This window comes from Ammospiza nelsoni, chromosome 3, assembly GCF_027579445.1.
Source record: "Ammospiza nelsoni isolate bAmmNel1 chromosome 3, bAmmNel1.pri, whole genome shotgun sequence".
NCBI lineage: Eukaryota > Metazoa > Chordata > Aves > Passeriformes > Passerellidae > Ammospiza > Ammospiza nelsoni.
In genome coordinates this window covers 30,532,328-30,553,427 of record NC_080635.1, presented here as the reverse complement: position 1 = coordinate 30,553,427, position 21,100 = coordinate 30,532,328, and the positions used below count along the sequence as shown (strand labels likewise).

The window sequence follows — 21,100 nt, the reverse complement described above, 5'->3', positions numbered from 1 at the left end:
AAAAGTGATTCAGAGAGATGAGGTCACTTGTGTAAGTTCACAAACTTAGTAAATAATAAGGATTGAAATAAAAACCAGATGCCGTACATCTCAGTCTAGGATCTTATTCAATGCAATGTATTGCCTCCATAATGCAGTGGAAAGCTGAGTTGTTTTATGACAAACAACAAGAATAAGCCAGCTAACAACCTCTGTTAGACAATCCACTTTATCACAAGCATTCACTGAAAAATCAGAAACCTGCAAAGGCAAATGTTAACAGGAGCTTGTACGTTATTCTTACAAAGAAATTTAATTTCTTTTGGAATAAAAAGAGTAGCACAAGTAGTCAAAGGGCATAACTGCTAACAACTGTCTGAAGCTTGTCTGCTTAAGCAATAAAAAAGTAAACTTTAAAAAAAAAATAGATGATTGCATGAAGAATAAAATATAAAAAGAACTAAATATGAAAAGGGAAAGCTAAAGCTTTCACTTGCCCAAAACGTACAGCAGCTGCTGTTTATGACATAGCAAGAACAGCCTGTGCCACTTGGGAAAGGTTTACTTGTTTGCTTATCTTTAATTATGTTTTAATTATTGTTCTGAACTGCTTCCAAAGCATTTTTTCCTGTCTTCATCTATGAGCAGAATCTTTAATGACTGGATAAAAACCACATAGAACAATACTTATAGTTATACAAAGTTGGTTTATGTATTGTCATTGTGTAGCAAGTAACTACATCTATTACTAAAACTATATATTCTGATTTATTGATTGTCTGAAGTTTGAAGCTTTTTTTCTGAAATCAAGATATTTTTAAGTACTTACCTTGCTGTCTGAAGTATAGGATTTTGTAGTATTATTTATAAGAAAATGGAAATTTTAAAATTTTGTCCAAGGTTCTTATCTGACCCATCACAGTATAACTCATTGCTACTACATTTCTCAAGGTACTTTTTCCCTCTTAGGAACTCTGAAATAGTCCCTCATTAGCAACAACCCTTAAAAATTATTTGATGCAAAACAGCTTCTGACTACCGCTTTTCAAGCATCTGAAAAATATCAATGATTTGACCCTGAGATTAAGGGTTTAGGATGATGAAGGCTTTGTTTATATTATTGGCAGATACCCAGCAGTACATTATAATGCAGGCACTATTATTGAAATATTAAGGTTAGTAACTTTAAAAAAGTTGGCAAAAAAAGCCCCAAAAACCCAAAAAAACCCCACAAAAAACCTCAACCAACCCCAAACAACAAAACAAATAAACACCTCGAAACAAAACAGAGGAAAAAAACTGTAGTTCAAATCCAGCAAGTTAGACTAGAAAAAGATGCACTCGCAATAGCATGCAAAAAAGCACCTGACCAGTCAGATAACATGTTCATATTCTTAGCAGAATATGTTTAATATTACATCATCTCGTGTGTTCTGTATAACTGAAAACTATACCTGCAACATCTATTCTCTTTTTAGTTTTTTTTTTAATGACAATAAGCAGAAGTTTTACAAAATCTCAGGTTGCTCATAGGTCCTTTTAATATGAGTGGTCATACAACATGTTCTTTTCTATCTCAACTACTTTGTGGCTGCCTTGCTAGTAAACACCAAACAGACATAAAATAGACCATGGTTAAATGGACCATAATAAATACAGTGGTTTCATAATTATGTGCAGTTATGGTCAATAGATTTTTAATGTTATTTTTACTATATAAATAAACTATCAATTTCAAAAAAAGATATTATATAACACTGTTGTGACTAAGAAAAAATGGAGTTTGATAATTTGTACCTTCTTCTCAGAGGCTTTTAAGGGTGATCTTTCCTCTACCACTTAACATCCCTCTTTACACTTTCTTTCCTAAAGTCCACATTTTGCAAAAAGCAGATTCCAGGAAATGAAGTTACTTGTTTGGATACAACTGCCAAAGCCACTTCCTGTACGCACTTGGCAGAAATGTTTGGGGAAAAAAAGTCTTATGACATTTTTCAATCCAACCAAGCTGGGCATTCCATTCAGCCACACAAAACCTCAATTTAGCCCCAGAACTGTACACCACTAGTACATATTTAACCACTCAAAGCATTACAGTCCAGTAATAATAAATTCATTTTTACATTTCTCTGGAAAAATAGTATCAAACAGGTTCCAAACAAAAAACACACTGACTACTTCATCCATGCATGACCTGATACTATTGCATTTTTTCCATTTTGCTTTTTTTCCCTCTCCTCTCTCTGTACAGCCTCACATGTGAATGCACTGTAAAGAGTCATTTATGAAAAGCCTGCAGAGAGACTATTCATTGGAACATGACATAATGAATGTTATATATGAAAACATAATCATTGTTATTCTTGGCATTGACACTCTTAATGCCTCATTCAGAGGCAGATAAAAAAGGACATTTTAATGAGAAAGTCTCTATAACAAACACTTGGGCTGCTGCAACAGGAAATCATGAAATACATGATGCTCATCAGATGAGCTGAATCATATATTTTTGGACTTTGTTAACAGGTGCTTTACCAGACCTTTCTCTGCATAATGTCTATTATGACAAAATTAGGTGCTCGACTGTAACAATACAGTTTTTCCTAACCAAGTGTTTAAAAGTATAAATAAAGAAAAGAAAATCTGCTATTAATCTGGTTGCTTTGACTCCAGATCAATCTTCTTCATCTTGAAGACTAACAAATTTACCAAAGGGATCACAATTATATATGCCTCAGTTTAAAACTGTACTTCTTCTTCCTACAGCACTACTAATTTAAAGAAGCTCTGTTAAATCTAAAATGAGATTCCTCTGAGGCCTCTGTCTTTGAACTTTCGGTTCTTGGGTGCTACAGGTAAATTAAGGATGACAAGCAGCCACTTCCCAACTATTGTTTCCATTTTAATGCATGTGAATTTCAAAACACGTATTACTGTCATGTCTTTCTGCCCATTTCCCATTCAATAACTCTCTTGGATTCACTTTTCATTTCCTAGTAACTTAGCTCTTCCTTCCCTTGAATATACAGTCTCTCTCATTTCTGATCTTATTCACAGCTTCATTAGGAACGCGTCCTAAGCCACATATATTTTTGCTCCTTTCTACCCTATTTATAAAAGATAACTCCAATCTGCACCTGCCCATTCCTTTTTACCCCTTCCAAATAAATTTTCCCCTCCCAGAGTTCAGGCTGTCAAGTGTGAGGTACAATAACTATTGTAGTATCAATTGCTTCTACTGTGTACTCCTACTACAGTTTCTTGGCAGCCGCAGTATTTTCACAAGAAAGACAAAAGCAATATTCAGAAACACATTTGCTATTTGTAACCAGCACATGGTCTCTTAATTTATTCCATTAAACAGATCAAAAAGATTCCTGACATTCGAATAAAAAAAGTCCAGGAGAACAGTGTAAGACAGAATAAAAGACCAATCAACTTTTCAATTTTTTCCCTTTTTTGGAGTCCGCTTCCACTGTTTTAGACATTATCATAGAATTTTTCAACACAGCATTAAAGCTATTTTACTGAAAAAGTTCAAGACATGACTCAATTTACCAAGCTTTCTTCCCCTAAATATAAATTCAATGATTTAATATTAAGAGCTACAGTTAACAAGTTCAGCCATAGGAATATAAAAACATGTATCTTTCATGGTTGGCACCTTTCAATCTATTCCTTCTTTTTAAAAATCTGAAGAAAATCTGACTTTTAAGTGTGCAAAACAAGAAAACTCTGCAGCACCTCATGAGAATGCCGACAGCAAAGACATTTCTGAAACAATAGCCTGACCACAGATCTTCCCTTTTGTAATAGGTGCAACTTCTAGCAGGGTTTCTTAAAAATGCAGGTCCTAAATGACTGACATTTCTAGGCCAAAGGCCTAATTTAAGAAATATTGTAGAGCTGTGCCATTACATATATGCAGAGATCATTTCTGTTTAACAGACAAGCAGATACTTTTTATACCATATTAAATTTCAAACCAGTTTAAATTTGCAGCTCTACACAGAGTACACTGCAGGAATCAAACCTAGTGCAACAAATGCATGGAAGGGTGTAGCAAAATCATTTATTATGAAAAAGCTCTCTTCATTCAGGGCTTATCAGTCACAGATTAAAACATGCCTATTTATTTGAGTCTAAAATACCTCAAAGTTGTATTATAAATCTCAAGTAAACTTTCTCTTCAAGAATGGTGATGTTCATTCTGAGTAGTTCTTCCCATTTTCCCATGATGCTGCATAATAATTTTGTGGATTGAAGTGGATATGTTAATATCCCAATCTCAAAGAAGCATTTGTCAAAATTTTAAAATCAAAATCAAACAGGCCACATTCCAAAATATAACTATTCCAGGCAATCTTAAAATTCAGAAATCCCTATCAGGACTTTTTTTTTTTTTAACTTTGAAAAATACCTTAATTTTTATATCCAGTTTTATTTACCATTAAATCCCTCAAAGTTGTACCTAAGAGCAACACATGACAGCAACCTGCAACAATTTACAAGGGAAGAAATTCTTAGAAGGGAAGTTATACATGGGAAAGAAATTCTCTGGACTTAATCTTGCTTCTTCAAACAGTAAGGATATAGGATAATTAGATTAAAGTTCTAATTCACAGAGTATCAAGACATTACATGAGTGTTTGATATATGATTAGGTCCAACTGACATCACAGGGAACTAAAAACAGGCCTACAGAGATCAACACCATTAGTTGTTTACAGATGCCCTAACTATAAATCCTGCTTGGTCATGCAATGATACAATGAATCTCATGACTGCCTTAGACCTATTTTTCTAAGTACTTCTCCTTTTTCTGATTAACTCAGCTTTACAGGCTATGTGCCCAAACTCGGGATTCCCCACAAGAGCTGGAGATTATTTACCCTAAATTATTCTCATTCAGCCATGCGGATGTTTTGATCACTGGGCCAAGTTGTTGTGCTCAGAAAACAAGCATATAAAAGGCTGAGCTATAAATGTCTAAATACTTATCATTTTAAATATGCATATGACACATCAGAAACCAGAAGAGAATAGGCTAAATACATAAATAGAATTACAATAGCAAGTTAAAACAGGAAGAAATAATAAATCTTGTGCTTTTGTACTTAATCTAAACACTAAGTAACAGATATCAAGAAAGAAACAAAACTGGACAAAATTTATCAATCAGCAGTTTATGCTGGGTTTTTACCCTTCCTGTGAATTATCTGGCTTTGGAAGAGACGCAGGTATTTCCAGCACTTTTATGCCCAGGAGGTGGTGCTGCTGTGTATTTTGGCAGTGACACAGAAACATGTCCTCTTTGTATTCCCTATATTTTTGAGACATACATATGGAGAAACTGGTTTGATTTATGTTGAGGGCTAAGAAAAAAACCCTCCAGTGTCTTCCTAAAATAGAGTGTAAATCACAGATACATAGAATTGTTAATGTTGGAAAAGATCTCTGAGGTCATCTAAGCCCAAGCTCAAGATCTCCGAGTCCAACAGTCAACCCAGCACCACCACGATGTTCACCACTAAACCATATCCAACTGCTGTATCCACACTTTTTTAACACTTCCAGGGATGGTGACTCCACCACTCCCCTGGCCAGCCTGCGCCTATGCTTGACAACCCTTTATGAGTAAAATTTGTCCCTAATATCCAATCTAAACCTCTCCTGGCACAACTTGAGGCCATCTCTTCTTATCCTGTCACTTTTTACCTGGGAGAGGAGGTTGACCCCCATCTCATTACAACCTCTTTTCAAGTAGTTGTAGAGAGCAATGAGGTCCACCTCCTCTACCTGAACCTCCTTTTCTCCAGGCTAAACAACCTCAGATCCCTCAGCTGTTCCCCATAAGACTTGTGCTTCAAATACATAACAAATATTAAGGAAGAAGTTAATCTCTCCATTTAGATTTTTGAGGAAGTTTATTGTGATGTCCAGCATAATAAACTGATGTTCTCAAAGGCTTCTATATCTAGGTAGTAGAAAGCCTAAAATGGCAGCAGAAAGCAATAGTGGCATTAAAATATACATAATAAAATAAACTGCAGAAGCCTTCAAACACAGCATCTGATATTAACAGCACCAGATTTTAAGATTACATGTCTATATTAGTTTTGCCTAGAACTGAACTTCAAAATGCTGTTTCTGAGATGATCTTTATTTTAAGGAATTACAGGGTTACAATAACCATTACAATAGCTAAGACAGCAACTGTAAGCAAGTTAAGTAACATGAACATGCAGCAGCAGTTCAAGGGCTGTGAGGTGACCAAAATAAGAAGGCTTGAGATAATTACAGTCAAGACACATTAAGGACTAAGAATACTGGTAATAGAAAATTCTTGGACATTAGTATGATGATAAGGAAAGAGTAAAAGATGAAACAATTTTATTTGTATGAGAGTTTAGTAAAAGTATGCTGAAAATCAGGAAGGGGCTCATAGTTTGATAGGGCTATTTGTGTGAGTATTTAGCATAGAATCATTAAAAAAAGAAACAACAAAATCTTTCAGCAAATGTTTTGCTCAATCATCACCAAATTACTCATCTCTAGGAAGAATATTGCTAGGAAAAATGGAAAACAAAGAAATTGTTAAGGGAGAGAAAATTAAACATGAGCGTACTGTAATAGAACACAAAAATGGATAGACTTTTATCATGCCCAACTCCACCACTCACTGCATTCAAGTCAGATACAAGTTATTTGAAGAAGACCTGGAATTACTGCTAAATGCTTACAAATGTTAAATAATTTCTTCAGTCATATAACTTCTGCTACAGGAAAATGGCATAATTATCTGCATGTGAAGCATCTTTGATATGCACGGGTTTACAAAGAGCAACTTCAGCTCTTTGTATAACGCTGTGTGATCATTTCAAATGCCAAAATTGCCTTAAGAAGTCTTAGACCAGTTGGAACGCGACTCTATGAACAAAAAGATCAAAGATTGCTTTCAATATAGCTTGGTAGATGGTTAAAGCAGAGAACCTCACTCAAAGATTTGTAAGACCAGCCTTGCAATAAAAATCAGTAAGAGGTTTTACCTGACCTAGAAGTAAAATCTACCAAACTTACTGTATAAGTGTGGAAAACCAAGTATCACTAGCTGTTAGCTTATTTTCATTTATGTGGTTACTCTTTTCTTCCACACAGATATCTATAATGGTCTATTTTTTCTCAAATTAACCTAAATATACAATGTATAATAAACATAAAATATAACCTGTGAAGATAATGTTATTCTTTTGAAAGTATCCTTCTGAACTTATAGCAGGGCTGAAAATTAATGAATCAAAGGCACAGTTACTAAATAGATATTTCAGAGTTAAAAGTGTAAGAGAAAAAAAATGTTGATGCATCAGAGGTAAGTGAACTGTGCAATGATTTTTTCAACAAAAGCATCCAAAACTTAAGAGTCAATTATCACTGAGGCAAACAGGCATAGAAAACTTCAGTGAAAAAATTGTGCAAGAACAGAAGCATGAAATTGGCCTGAAACATTTGTATGAAACTTAACCTGCTTAAATGTACAAATATCAGGAAAAAAAGGTAGGGATTTGTAGGATATTTCCACTAATACCTACTCTGGTTTTATATTCAAATATGCTGAGACAAGAGTCTCCAGAAAATATCTGTTTCTGCCAGGAACAGAATGAAAAAAAGGTTTTTTTAGGTTAAATTGACAAATAAAAGAGACAGAAATCTAGACATTATAATCGAATTTTTCAACTCAGCATTAAAGTTATTTTACTGAAAAAGTTCAAGACATGACATATTATATTATTTAGCAGAATTAGTAATGTCTGTACAGAAATATCTAGAGTTTAAGCTAATAGAAGAACTTTGTAGTATTTTGATTACCCACATGCATATATAATTTGCATGTAGTGGCTCTGTTAAAAGGCACTGTAGTCTCTCAGGGCTGATGCTCATAACAACAATATGGAAGAAGTTTTACAGAGGTATTTGCCAAACCTGACAGTCAATATATAAAGGAATTTGATCACCCTTCAAACATGCAGAAACTTTCGGAAGCGTATTTTACCTCTAAAATATCAAGAATTAAAGACCTTCAGCCACCAAAAAAACCCAAAAAAACTTTAAGAAGTTAGTTTGAAGGATCCAATTGTATTTTTGGACAGTCAAAATATGGCTAATGAAACAGAAAGCCAAAAAGATTTGAAATAGCAGAGAACTTCCAAGGAACACTAGGTTACATTTAGCAGACTAATCCAGTATAGAGAACAGTAAACTAGTATAAAAATACTGGAAAGTTTCCCCATCTAAACAGACTCAAGAGGAAGGCAGTAAAAACTGCCAAAAGCATCTTTAACAAGCTTCCAAACATACGTTCTACATCAGAAGAGATTCCCATTTGAGAAGTGGAAAGAACAACATGATGAGAATCTTAGAAAAAACAGACATGTTTTGTAAAACCAAATAAATGTGAAGAAAGAAAAAGCTGTTGATGGAAGAAGTAAGTTTTTTTACATAACAACATTTTCAATATATAAGTAAGGTTCAGTGTCTCTGAAAAATTAGTGAAAGTACTGCTATGATCTTCTCACTCTCATTAAATCCTTACAAGTTACAAAATTTGCCTTTGAAGTTGCAAATGGGAACTAAGCACCAAAGAGGAAAATCTGGGCTTCATCTCATAAAAATAATCTGATGTTCATATTTCTAAACACTTAGTTAAGATGATGAAAATTGTAACACAGAGGGTTTTATCACTGATTATCAATTGCAGAAGCTCCCTTTAAATCAAATAACATGTAATTATATTTCTATGTCACAAGAAATAGTCATCTGTTGCTCCTTACAGAGATGTTTCTGGAGTCTTAAACTTCTTAACACAGTCCTTTTTTTGCTGTTTACTAACCTCAGTGAGTTCAAAGTTCTCACTCAAGCGAAAGTCACAGTGGACTCACAGTGAATTCCAACAAAATAAAGCTCTTGGAAGCACTACAGATAGAAGAATCGATGTTGAAAAAAAAAAACCAAACAAACAAACAAATGAGCAAGCCCCAGAAGCTAGTTGAGTTTCCTTTAAATTCAGAGTTAGTCTGCTAATAAATACTGCTAATAAATAATAAATACTAAATAAATACTGCTTGGTATTTATTGCAGCGAGTGTACATTTAAGGAGGGTAATTCTGTTTTAGAAATTACTTTGAGTTTTAATGTTTACTTTTTTGTTCATGTCACAAGATTAAAAAAGGGAATAAAACTGTGATTTAAAAAGACAACAGAGATACCAAATGTCTAACAGCATGTGACAGAGTAAAAAATTTTCACAGCTACATGCTACAAACTTCTCATAGATAGCCATTGACAGCCATTCATAATTATGACATAAATTGAAGCCCTAGCAATACACATTTTATCTGGTAACTTGAAATACCAGAAAATAACTTTGCTAAGCTTATCAGAAGTAAAGTTGAATAAAATTGTTCAAAAGTTTCTGCTGTCTGTTAATATTTGCTGAATTTATTTTGAAGACTTTTTAAAACAACTAAATCAAGCAGTGAAGTCTGATACTTCCTGCTTGGTCCTTAAACTTGGCAAAATGCACTCTACACTATAATCACTCTGCACTATAGGAAATATTTAATGCTTCAGAAATTAACAAATCTTTGTAACAAGAAATAGTTGTTACAAAGATTTAACAGTAGCAATGAAATATGCACTACATGTTATTAGGAGCTGGTAGAAGTTCAGCTGGAGAGCAATTGGGACATATACTTTTTCCTGGACCTTTAACAGAAAATGTAGAACATACTTTCTTTTTTGACTAATGAGAAAGATCAACAGTAATTCTGAGCAGTGCCCTAAATGCACCAGTGAACGCTTTTATTGGCCAGATAGCAATAAAATAACTACATGTGTTTGTTAACAAAAGATCTGTCATGAGCACAGTGCCAAGACTGCCTTCAGATATCTGAAAGCACTACTGGACACAGAAAATGCTCCAAGATACATATGGGTTTGCTAAGCATATAATTTTTCTGAATGTTTGAGGCCTGCCTTTACTCTGAAGTGAAAAACATAAGATGGAAAACCACTGACTGAAAACCTCAGTCAGCCTTTTGCATTAGGGAACTTTCTCTTTTCAGACAATAGATAGATTTTCAACAATAGAAGGAAGCATTTTCCCCAAATTATTACATAAATAGACAAGATATATATTTTAAAATGTCTTAATAGATGACAGAAATATTTAGCATTCAGAAATGAGCAGTATGTGTCTTAGCTTCACTATTTTCATGCTATTCATAAGAGTAATCTGTTTACAGAAACCATCTCTCACCTTACATTTCTAAGTCAGTTAGTCAGCCTTTCAGCAGGAATACTTTTTTATATAGGTGTTTTCATGGTGTCAAGCAAAAAGTGATCTTAAATCATGAAGGGGATACAAAGAAGGTAAATTCTTCACAAAACTCTCAAAAAACTTCACAACTTCTCAATGAAAAAAAATGAAAGGGCTCAAACTGGTCAAAACATTATCCTAACAAAATCTTTTGTACGAGCAAAATAATCACTCTCAAATCCATCAGCATATACAACAGTTTGAACCTCTTACTAAGATTTACTGCATTTTTTAAATGTCACAATAGTCACACTGTTTTCTGTAACTAAACTGTTTATATTTCAGGAGAAAAACAAATCTATCAGGGTAAAAAATTATATCATACATATATCATCTTTTATGCTCACAGAATTATCCTAAGAGGCAAGCAGCCATCATTGAAATCAGAAACTGATTCCAAAATAAGACTTCTCTGTACAGGAGTGATATCATGCAATAAAAGTTAAATACAATACAATATTTATCACTCTACTGTCTGATGAAGTCTGATTTTTTTTCTTGTTTTGATAGACTCATTCATTCTCTGATTTATCCTGAAACTACTAATTAACAATTGACTCAACTCCTAAGAAGGATTACATGTAGTTCTACAATTATATGTCTAGAAGATATGAATTATTAACACAAAGCTGCAGTAGATACTTTACGATTATGAACTAAATGATTATATTAAAAGCAAAATTGCTGAAGCATTTGTTATGCTCAGGTTATTATGCCAATAACTTATCTTTGCATTTTCTGGTATGATCATCTGAAACATAATTTAAATTCATAGCTAGTTATGTCTGTTTCAGATTCAGGAAAGATATTATGATGCAATAATAACAGTGGCTACTATGCCAGACTATTTTGCTCACTCTCCCTCATGTGGTCATGGATTTATAATTTAGAGCTCTCTGTGATGGAGGATGGATATTAAAAAGCAAGTTATCCCCTTTTATGGTGTAACTTGCACTAAGATAGCAAGTTCTGGTCTGTTCACTGTTGTATGCCATCTGACTTGACAAAATAACAGCAGCAGGCAGCCTTCCACTGCTTCCAGGCAGCCTGCCTGCCATCCAGTCCTTCCTAAAAGAAGTCTTCTGGGATCCAAGAAGAAGAAATCTGACAGCATGTAAAAGGGTATCATTTGTAATTAGTGTAGAATTCAATGCTATGTGACCCAAAACCAGCAAAGCTAGGGCATTACTAGGACAATATGCATTTGCATATTTCTCTGCTGTGGCTGTCAAGAAGTACAGACTAATCCATACTCTGGCACAAACTAAAAAAAAGCACAATACAAAACAACAACAATCCACATGTCTAATTGCAGCTGTTCTTAATTAGGTCTCCAGTGGTATCAAATCTCATATTCAACAATATTTTACTGGTGACATTATTTCAAATATAATATTCAAACAAGCAGCTAAAGACATACCTGTTCAGAAAAAGTACTTTTCAACATTAAATCAGACACAGGCAAAGACAGCTATGGTTGCTTAGCATGGAGAAGAGAAGGATCCAGGGAGATCTCATTGTGTCCTTCCATTATCTAAAGGGGCTTATAAAGGAGGGAGAGGGACATTTTATATGGACAGGTAGTGACAGGATAAATGGTTTTAAACTGAAAGACAGTGTTTTTAGAATACATGTTAGGAACAGATTCTTTGCTCAGCGTGTGCTGAGGCACTGGAACAGGTTACCCAGAGAGGTTGTGGATGCCCCACCCCTGGAAGTGTTCAAGGCCAGCTTGGATGGGGCCCTGAGCAGCCTGGTCTAGTGAGTAGCATTCCTGGCCATGGCAGGGGGTTTGAAACTAGATGATTCTTAAGGACCCTTACATAACCCAAGCAATTCTATGACTCTATGGAATAAACTCTTTACAGCTTAGTACTATCAGCTGAAAAGATTATATAATGGTGCCCAAAAACCTACATGGAAATCAAATCTGGGTGTTAGGCCTTGTTAATCTTTGAGTCTGTACTTCAATTAAAGGCTTCTGTTGAGAGTTTCAGAATACACGTGGTGGGGAAAAGGCAGAGTGTACAGGAAGGTAAATAATACTGTATGTCAAATCTTTGAAGATTTTTTATGTTTACTCAGTTTCTTCTGAAAAGACCATGCACATTCAGTGCAGGATGACCTAAAAAGAGATAAATTACAGCTGTACCTGTAGAACATTAACTCTTGTTGGAGTCACTACTCATTTACTTTCAAAGTCAGCCTGCTGAGGGACAAATTTGGACCAGGAATTGTTTTACTGCTGTGATGAGACCAAGATAGATTTCGTGTTATCACAGATTATCACATCAAGCTCAGCAGTGAAATAGTATTACTGCCTTTCTCTTACTTCAAGAAGTGTCTGGATAGGATAGACAAGAAACCTAGTTACACATATCTTTCAATCTAGATATGGTCCTAGATCATATGGGAAAAAATGGTAATAATATTTTTCTATCACAGAATGGTAAAGATCTGTTTCTGGGCAAGCAAATGTAAAGCTACATAATAAATCAACTGCAAAATAAATGAATGTTCTAAATATATATTTATTAAACAAATTATTAGATAGATGTTCCAACAACTATTTAGTTAAACTAAGTTTTTTTTTCCTTATATTTTCTTTTGATTTCCTAATTTTACTTTCAGGATGAGGAAATTAGATAAGAAAATGAAAAACACATTAGAGACAATAGAAATATGATGTTATAATGCAATAAATCAGGCTGATAGCAGGTTTGATAGTACAGAATTAAATAAAAAGAAAAGCAAAATTTTTCAAATAGTTAACATACTATAAAGCCTTTGTGCTGTAAATTGAAATCTTCATAAACAATGTAAAGGATGCAAAGGGTTTAAATTATGAAGAATAGCTTTAATATTACATGAAAGCTTCAACCTAGGAGTTTGCTCCTGGCTCTGGCCCAAGCCCTTTCACAATCTTTAGTGAATTCTTAAAGCCTATAGACAAAATAGCATACATATATATATAGCTTAGATAGATTTTGAAATGGATAGATAATTTTATAGCGATGAACATAATTTTCAGTCTTTCAATAGATGAAAAATGAGTCTATGTGCTTAAGTGAGAACGATGTCTCATCCAAACTTAGCAAAGGATCACAAAATAGTTTGGATTGCAAGGGACCTTGATGATGAAAAAGTACCAAACCCCCAGCCAAGAGCAGAGATGTCCTCCACTGGAGCAGGCTGCTCAGGGTCCCATCCAACCTGGCCTTGCCAGTGCAGAGTGCAGGCAATAAGGTTCTACAACCCAGTCAATTTGAGCTGACATGCTCAAACTTCTTACTTTACACTAAAAGAAAACTCATATGAATGTACCCACACAATGTTTGTAAAAAGGGAATGCGCTGATCAATACTAAGAATTTTCTCATGCTTATGAGGGCTTTTTTTAAAAGATCAAAGAAATGCCACTGTATAAAAGATGTAATTATACTAGCAATTTGTTGAAAAAATGTAGCTATTATTTGCAGGCATATTTCTGAGGTAATGAAAAGGAAATGTGTTCTAAGGACATGATTATATTTAGTTTATAGTATTGTGACACCAAATCCAATAAATTCTTCCTATAAAATGAGAAGAAGGATGATGAATACAAAGAGTAGAAGGCAAAGGGAATTCCTCAGTAGTTGAGCAACTGAAACAAAATAGCAAGTGTGAAAACTGACGAGTTCAATTACAATGCAATTTTAGAGGATAACTGGCAACTTTATGTGGTTTAAGAATGCCATTCCCACTAGTACTCTAGCAAAATCTAGGTTTCTACTTGCCAGCTGCCATGTATGAGTTTCACGTTTAAAAACTCTTCTTCAGCTAGCCATCCCCAAAATGCATAAAAAGCTTACAGAAATATAAATCAAGAATATGTAACATGTGATAATTTAGGATGAGGTGTGTTCTTTAGTAACAAAAACATAAGAACTTCTAGAATCTGCTGACACCAAAAAATCTTTTTATTTGAACAATTCAACTAGAAACTGAAGAAAACATGAAACCATGCAAGAAAAATCTGTCTACAGTTATTAGAAGTTTTTTCATGTGGATTTTGAAATTAACAACTTGCAAGAATATTGCTACCTATTTTCATAAATAACTAGCTCAAATGATGTATGGAAAGAAAATTACAATGATCCACATTTAACACTTTTCAAATAACCACTATAAAAACTGCCCTACCAATCCATGCTAACTGGTCAATATTATTTAATTGTTTGAGTTGGTTCTACAATGATTTAAACACAAACTTAAATCCTGAAATATCACTTATACGGATAAATTGAAATGGATCTTCCAGGGGAAAATATTATTATATTTCTTAATGAATTATGCTCAAACCCCCATTTTTTTCTCTTAATTTACTGAAAGAATAAAGGGCCTGCAACTGAATTTATACTATGGTTCCATACGGCTGTTCAACAGAGTATTTACATAAATTTGTAAAAGCCATCAGCACCTTAGAGGGCTTTAAATTTGCCATCAGCACCTTAGAGGGCTTTAAATTTAAAACCTTGCATTTGTAGATATAGGATTAGCACAATATGACTAGTACTAAAAATAAAGCTTCCTTGTTTTGGTTTACATTTGAAGGATATGCTATAAGTGATACTGGAATGATGCAATAACTGTTCACTTAATTAATTACACTAACCTGTTGCTCTGGAAAGAAAAGGTAGTCTGGGAATGGAAGAACTGAAAACTTTTGCCTCTTTCAGACTAGAACATCTAGATGGACTCTGACGTTCTTCCAAGCTCACAGAAGGAGACTGCTCCAAGACTGCAGAACCAGCAGAGGTGGTATTAAGCTGGGAAAGAGTATCTCGTGCTTTCTTTTTTTCTTTTTTCAGCATAGTTACCAGAATATCTGCAAAATATATTAAGGAAAATTTTTTTTCTTTTCTTTTTTTTTTTTTAAGCGACTATCATCATTGTTTGTCCATAAGCATTTTATTTTTTTCCAAAGTCAAAAAATTCACATTATGGAAGCATATGTGTGAATGTGAAAATAAAGTTGGACATATTCTTTGCAATTATTTTCATCCACCTCAGTTTTTCCAAACAGCAGATTAGTTCTTTCTAAAACAATAACAAAGTCACACATCGACCACAATGGCTGATCCCATTCAATCAACTCCTGATAAAAGCATATTCAGACAAACAGGATCTTATTGCCCTTGTGGTAGGCCCTTTTTATTTTTCAAATTCTGTAATAAAAAAAACTTTTTTATTACAGAATAACAAAAGAAAAAACCTCTTAATTTACAGGTAGCTTTGCAAGTATATCCTATCTGTAAGCTTTTCACAAAAGGTTCACTAAAATTCAGAAAAAGTCTTTAGGAAATTTCTTGCAATAACACTGTGAATTTACTGGAAGTATATTAAATATAAATACATTTTGCCTAACAGCTCATAGAGGACATATAATGGAAATCCTGCATACATTCAATTAGCAACACTGAAGTCCCTGTGATCTGTTTTTTTATATGCTGCTCTTCTTAATCCTAATTAATCTTCTTAATGAACAGCAGAAATTCTAAGTAGTCTTTGGGGAATATTATTAACTAGACTAAGTAATAATAATAAAACACTTTCCAATTCAGTTTTTATGATAGCTTCTAGCTACAGTAGGCAAGAGGAAACTCATAGTTTATTCAACAGCTTCCATACTTCCCACCATTTCATCACATTAGACATTTTATTAATGTTCTAGTGATGATGCACTGTCACTTAGCCACTGCAGACTCCCTAAATCAGTCTTCTCTTCAAAGTCTTCCTATATTCTTTCTATTTAACTCTTACATGGATTTGCACAAGTTTCCTCCTTTCACTTCTGTGAGCAAAGCTGTATAATTCTGTTGAGCAGAAGTGTGTTTTATAGAGATCTTTTGCTTTTTTTCTCATGCTAATGAAGTAATTCATTTCAGGAGGAAATGTTTCTGGGAACTCAGATCTTAAAATTTCCATTAAAAAAGAAACTGAAGAAGTTTTAGAAAGAATATTCTTTCAAAATAAATGAGTTAGTGTATTAGTTAAATTTATTTGAAACTGCACCTTGGAAAAACACAATCTTATCATCTGTGAAAGAGCAGAAATGGGGAAGCTTTCCTGCCACCTCAGTTCAGACAGGTAACATGTTACACGCCAATAAAAAATGCTATTCTCATTTGACATATAAAACTGAGCTGGAATCGTTGAGCACAAAGAATGCAACCGAGTTTGCTCTTTACTAATAACTATGAGACAACCCCTGTTACCTTTACATTCAACAACCCCATATTTTAATTTCTCTGCTGTATTACAAACTTTCCCCACTGAGTAGCCACAAAGCTGGGGCTGTAGCAGCTGTGGTTAGCCCACAGGTCTGCCAAACTGCTAAAATACATCCCACCTGTCAGGCTGCAGCGCAGCTACTCATGTTTCCTGTGAGGCAGTGAAACGGACAAAGAACATCTGAATAGTTTAGCACTTTTATGTGCAAAATGATTTAAATTTAAATGTAAAAAGTACAAGTTTTATATTTGTTCTAAGGGCAAATTGCCCTGTAGTCCCCAAAGCAACACCTCATTTGGCTAAAAATAAGACACATAGGAAATTCTATTCTTTGTAAGGTATAGATTGGTCTTTATATAGCATCTTTATATGCTTTATATAGTTTCCCCCTCTAAAAAGTAGTTTAATTTGCTTGAGGAGAATGTTTTAAATGTGGCCTGATCCACAATATTTGGTTATTGGTTGGACCATTCTAAAGCGAAGAGGTGCTTGGATCCAGAATTTAGATTTTGGTAAAAACGGAAAGAGAAGCAGGTGCAAAGCAGAAGTCCTGTCACATAAAAGCTGGGAATTGAGTATTTCCTTTAACACAGCACAGCCTCTCTCACACAAAGAAAAATGGTTGTAAGATCATCTCAAACCCAAATAGTACTTTTTTCCCCACAAAGGATACTGATTTCATTGTCTCTTTGCTGCAGAAGTCCTTTCAGTTTTTCCAGTTCTTCATTACTGTTTTTTTCATCAGAGGTGTCTTCTGAGAGCAGTTTTTTACCTGAAGTTATCGGATGATTTATAATTTGCTATAAAGAGAAACAAAAAAAGCACACGCTTAACTTTCCATCCAACTCTCTATTCTATTCTGAGGGAGTCTAGCTATAGAAAGAAAGGTAAAACCTTTCTATAGTCTTGACAGAAAAAAATCATGCCACAGTTGACTGTCAAATTATATCCATTGAATCAAGTATGAAACAAATTGTATTCTTTAATCTTCATTAGCAAGGGTTCAATTTACTCCTTCTACACAAACTCTACTGTTCTCTAGTATCATAGCATTAAAAACATAATTAAAAACTAATTATTTAAAAATAATACATTAAAATCAGGAATGTATACACTGTTATATTGAAAAGACAATATCCCAAAATACAAAAAAGTATTATCTTCTATAATTTCACAATTATCAAGTGTGTCTTGTTTTCTCAATATTTCAGAAGGTCTTGCAAGCCCATCAGAAGAATTAGTGCAACAGGTAAAGGGATATAATGTTTTTAACCTACATTTTTTACCTCTGTCAACATAGTTTGTCCAAAATAAAGCCTCAGCAATGCTGGAAATACAGATGAGAACATCTATCCATATAAAAACAACTTGTCTTGATTCCAGTAACTTCCAGTCTTACAATTTACTGCATGCTGGGATCCTGATGTTTCCACAAAACGCTGCTGAATTTCCCCATCTAAATGTAAGTTTTCTATGAGTCCTCCACACTATTTAAAGTTCAATTGTTTACCCTTTCCCAGTGCCTCTCAACTACATTGAATTTCTTTTAACACTTTTAAACCATGAATATCTTCAAGTTATTTTCAGAGTACCAGCCACACTTTGATCCCCATTTGAAAAAAATACCTTCATGTAAATGAAGCAATACTTGATCTTCCGCATGTCAGCACCAACATCTAGAGAGCTATCAGGATCATTATCTTTGAGAAATGCTTCAATTAACTCATCCAACCTGGAAATTACATTTTTTGAAGAGAAAAAAAGAAATTTCACAAACAAGGAGACAACTCTGCAAAGTGGCATGCCAAATACAATACAAAATGTACCAAGCTACCTGATATTAATAGGCTATTTTTCTTCAAGGTCCATGCATTTGAAATGCACTTTTGTTCTGATTAATGAAACCTGGATTTGATACTGAAGATTCTACAACTGCATATATGAACATACTGGTACATGGTAAGGAATAGTTCTTGAAAAAAAAGCAACTTAGAAGTAATATTTTCTTTTTCTCATTTATTTTGTAACCTTTTCCTCTTTGCTATCTCATAATTGAAAAGGCTTAAAATCTGCTCTCTCAGAAGACTACACTTTAAAATATTTTGGGCATAGGATTTGTAACTTAATATGACTATTTCTGCAAAAGAAAAATCAACTTATTTTTCTATTACAATAGTCAGCAGATAGCACAGCTTTCATGCTTAAATTACCTGCTCCAATAACCAAGTAAGGCAAAATATCTTCTAGTGCAGATATTTATGCATTTCTCAAAGACCTACTGCTCCTCTGAGGAATGAAATATAATTAGCATTTTATTCTCTTGCAAGTCTTCCTTAGGGAGATACCGTTCAGTAATTTGGTCTTCATAAGACAATCTGGCACAGAGAAGCACCTTCTTTATTTTTTAAACCCAAATTAAAATTATCAGACCAGAAACCTATACAGGCGTAATATATCATGTTTTAGGCCAGATGTCGCATCTCTACAGATAGAGTCAGTCTTCCTCTTACATGCTGTCACCATCTTCCCAGGTCTCATATTTCAGGATGCATTGCAGTTCATTCTCAATACAAAGGGAAGAGGATTTCTAAGCCCAAATTAGACTTTTAACCCACTTACTAAGGTATGTTTCTGAGAAACTTCAAGTGCAAATTTAAACTCCATCAACTGGGTTCAGATTTATGGCTTCCTGGTTCCTGACAAATGTTCTTTGCTATTTAATAGGCAAAAGGCAGGCAACGACAGGCATATGCCCTGTAAAGCATAATTATATAATTTTAAATGTTTATTTAGGTTATCATCCTCAGAAGATTAAGTTCTGAGCCTGAGGCAGGGAATCTAAGGTAGCTGCATCAAGTGCCCAAGAAGGGCAAGAGTTCATCTCTGTGCCTAGTGTTTCTTTTGGACTGTTTTTGTTCAGCTCCCCACTATATATGCGAGCCTTCTGAATGTCACTTCATAGTCATTTCAGTCACAGGATTGGGAATCTTGTTGCTGTTTTATTATCAGAATCGCTTTGTTGTAACCACATAGAAAAATTGTAGCCATTACAATATCACAGCATCCAAAGCTGACCCTAGAGTATGTTTTGTGGTATTTCCATGCTTCTGAAGACTTCTCTCACTGGAATTCTTCACATTACAGTAATAGGAAATTCCTGCTGGAGAGTGAAACAATAACATGCACGACAATCTGAAAAAAACCCTAACACTATTTTCTGGAGAAAATAATGCTGCAGGACTGGAATGATAATTGGAAAACAACAAACAACAAAAACCTTTGGTATTTATCTCCTCTAGAGACAGCAAAGTGGCAACACTCAGAACAGAAGAAAAAGGAAACAAGAGGATTAGCTTCAAACAAACTTTGCTTTCTCATTTTCATAATTTCACTTAAATAGCAAAAGACATATATGTTATGCATCCCACTCATCAAATGTCCAAAATTCACAATGTCTTAATTTATAGGACTGCCCTGAAGTCAATGTGAACTGTACATGTGGAGAGGTTGAAGGAGAGAATATTTAAAGAGAAATATTAGCTACAGAAATATTATTGGCATTGACTTGCTTCTCAGCTGAAGAGATAACAAAATTTACTCAGTAAAATAACCCAAAATTTTAATTATTGCTACATGATTTTTCACAGCATTAAGAGTACAACAAAACAGAAGCCAATAGCACAAAGCTACTCATGCTCTCTGCAGACACACTAAGCACAAAGAGCAGGAGAATTAATCCTTCATCCATGGAGGCAGGTATTTGTGTAAGCACTGTGAAAAAAGAGGCATTTCTACTTTTAATAAGAATATGATTGTGATTACACAGAGTCAGTATTTTTCACTGTCTTAAGCACCTTATTGGTTTCAGTAAGTAAGAGGAAATAACTAAAAAATGGTTTTTGATAATCAGATTGTCTAGACTGACTGTATGAAGTCATCTACACAAATGGGCCTTTATCTTCAACTAGAAATTATGAGGGAGATGTTTTAACCTTCTAAAGATTATCTGGTTGCCCGGGATTTACCCATACTCAGATTACAACAGATTTGTGCTATGGGAATCAATCATAAAAAATTGCCCTGACTTGCAATTATAATTACTACAATGTGAAAATATTTCTAGAGAAAGATAAAGAATATATAATTCCTGAAACATAATGTTCAATTTTTTGAAATTATTATTGCAGTCAAGAGTCAAGGTTAATTTGTTAAGTGTAGCAAACTAGACAAGCTGTAGTTATAGATATAAACTGTTATTTCCTCTCTCTTATGTTACCTTTTCTGAATTCTTGAAAAATCACAACAATATAATTCATGTTTTGATTTCCAAGTAGTACATAAAAGCCAAAAGAGATCTAAGCACCAAAAGACTGAGTCAAATCTAAAATAGTACAGTGTAAATCTGAAGTTATAAACAAATTCAGCCTCTTTCTTAGTTGTAGGAAACCCTAGATTGTCACTAAATTTTTAGATA

General features: G+C 34.1%; 1 protein-coding gene across 1 annotated transcript in view; it reads right to left on the bottom strand.

Moving 5' to 3' along the window:
* Window positions 1-21,100, bottom strand: part of KIF6 (kinesin family member 6) — a 156,796-nt gene that overhangs the window by 74,841 nt on the left and 60,855 nt on the right. The window contains exons 11-13 of the mRNA XM_059467441.1: window positions 18,253-18,358; window positions 17,300-17,426; window positions 15,008-15,220 (exon numbers count right to left, since the gene is read on the bottom strand). Coding sequence (XP_059323424.1) covers window positions 15,008-15,220; window positions 17,300-17,426; window positions 18,253-18,358 — 446 coding nt within the window. The remainder of the gene's footprint in view (window positions 1-15,007; window positions 15,221-17,299; window positions 17,427-18,252; window positions 18,359-21,100) is intronic.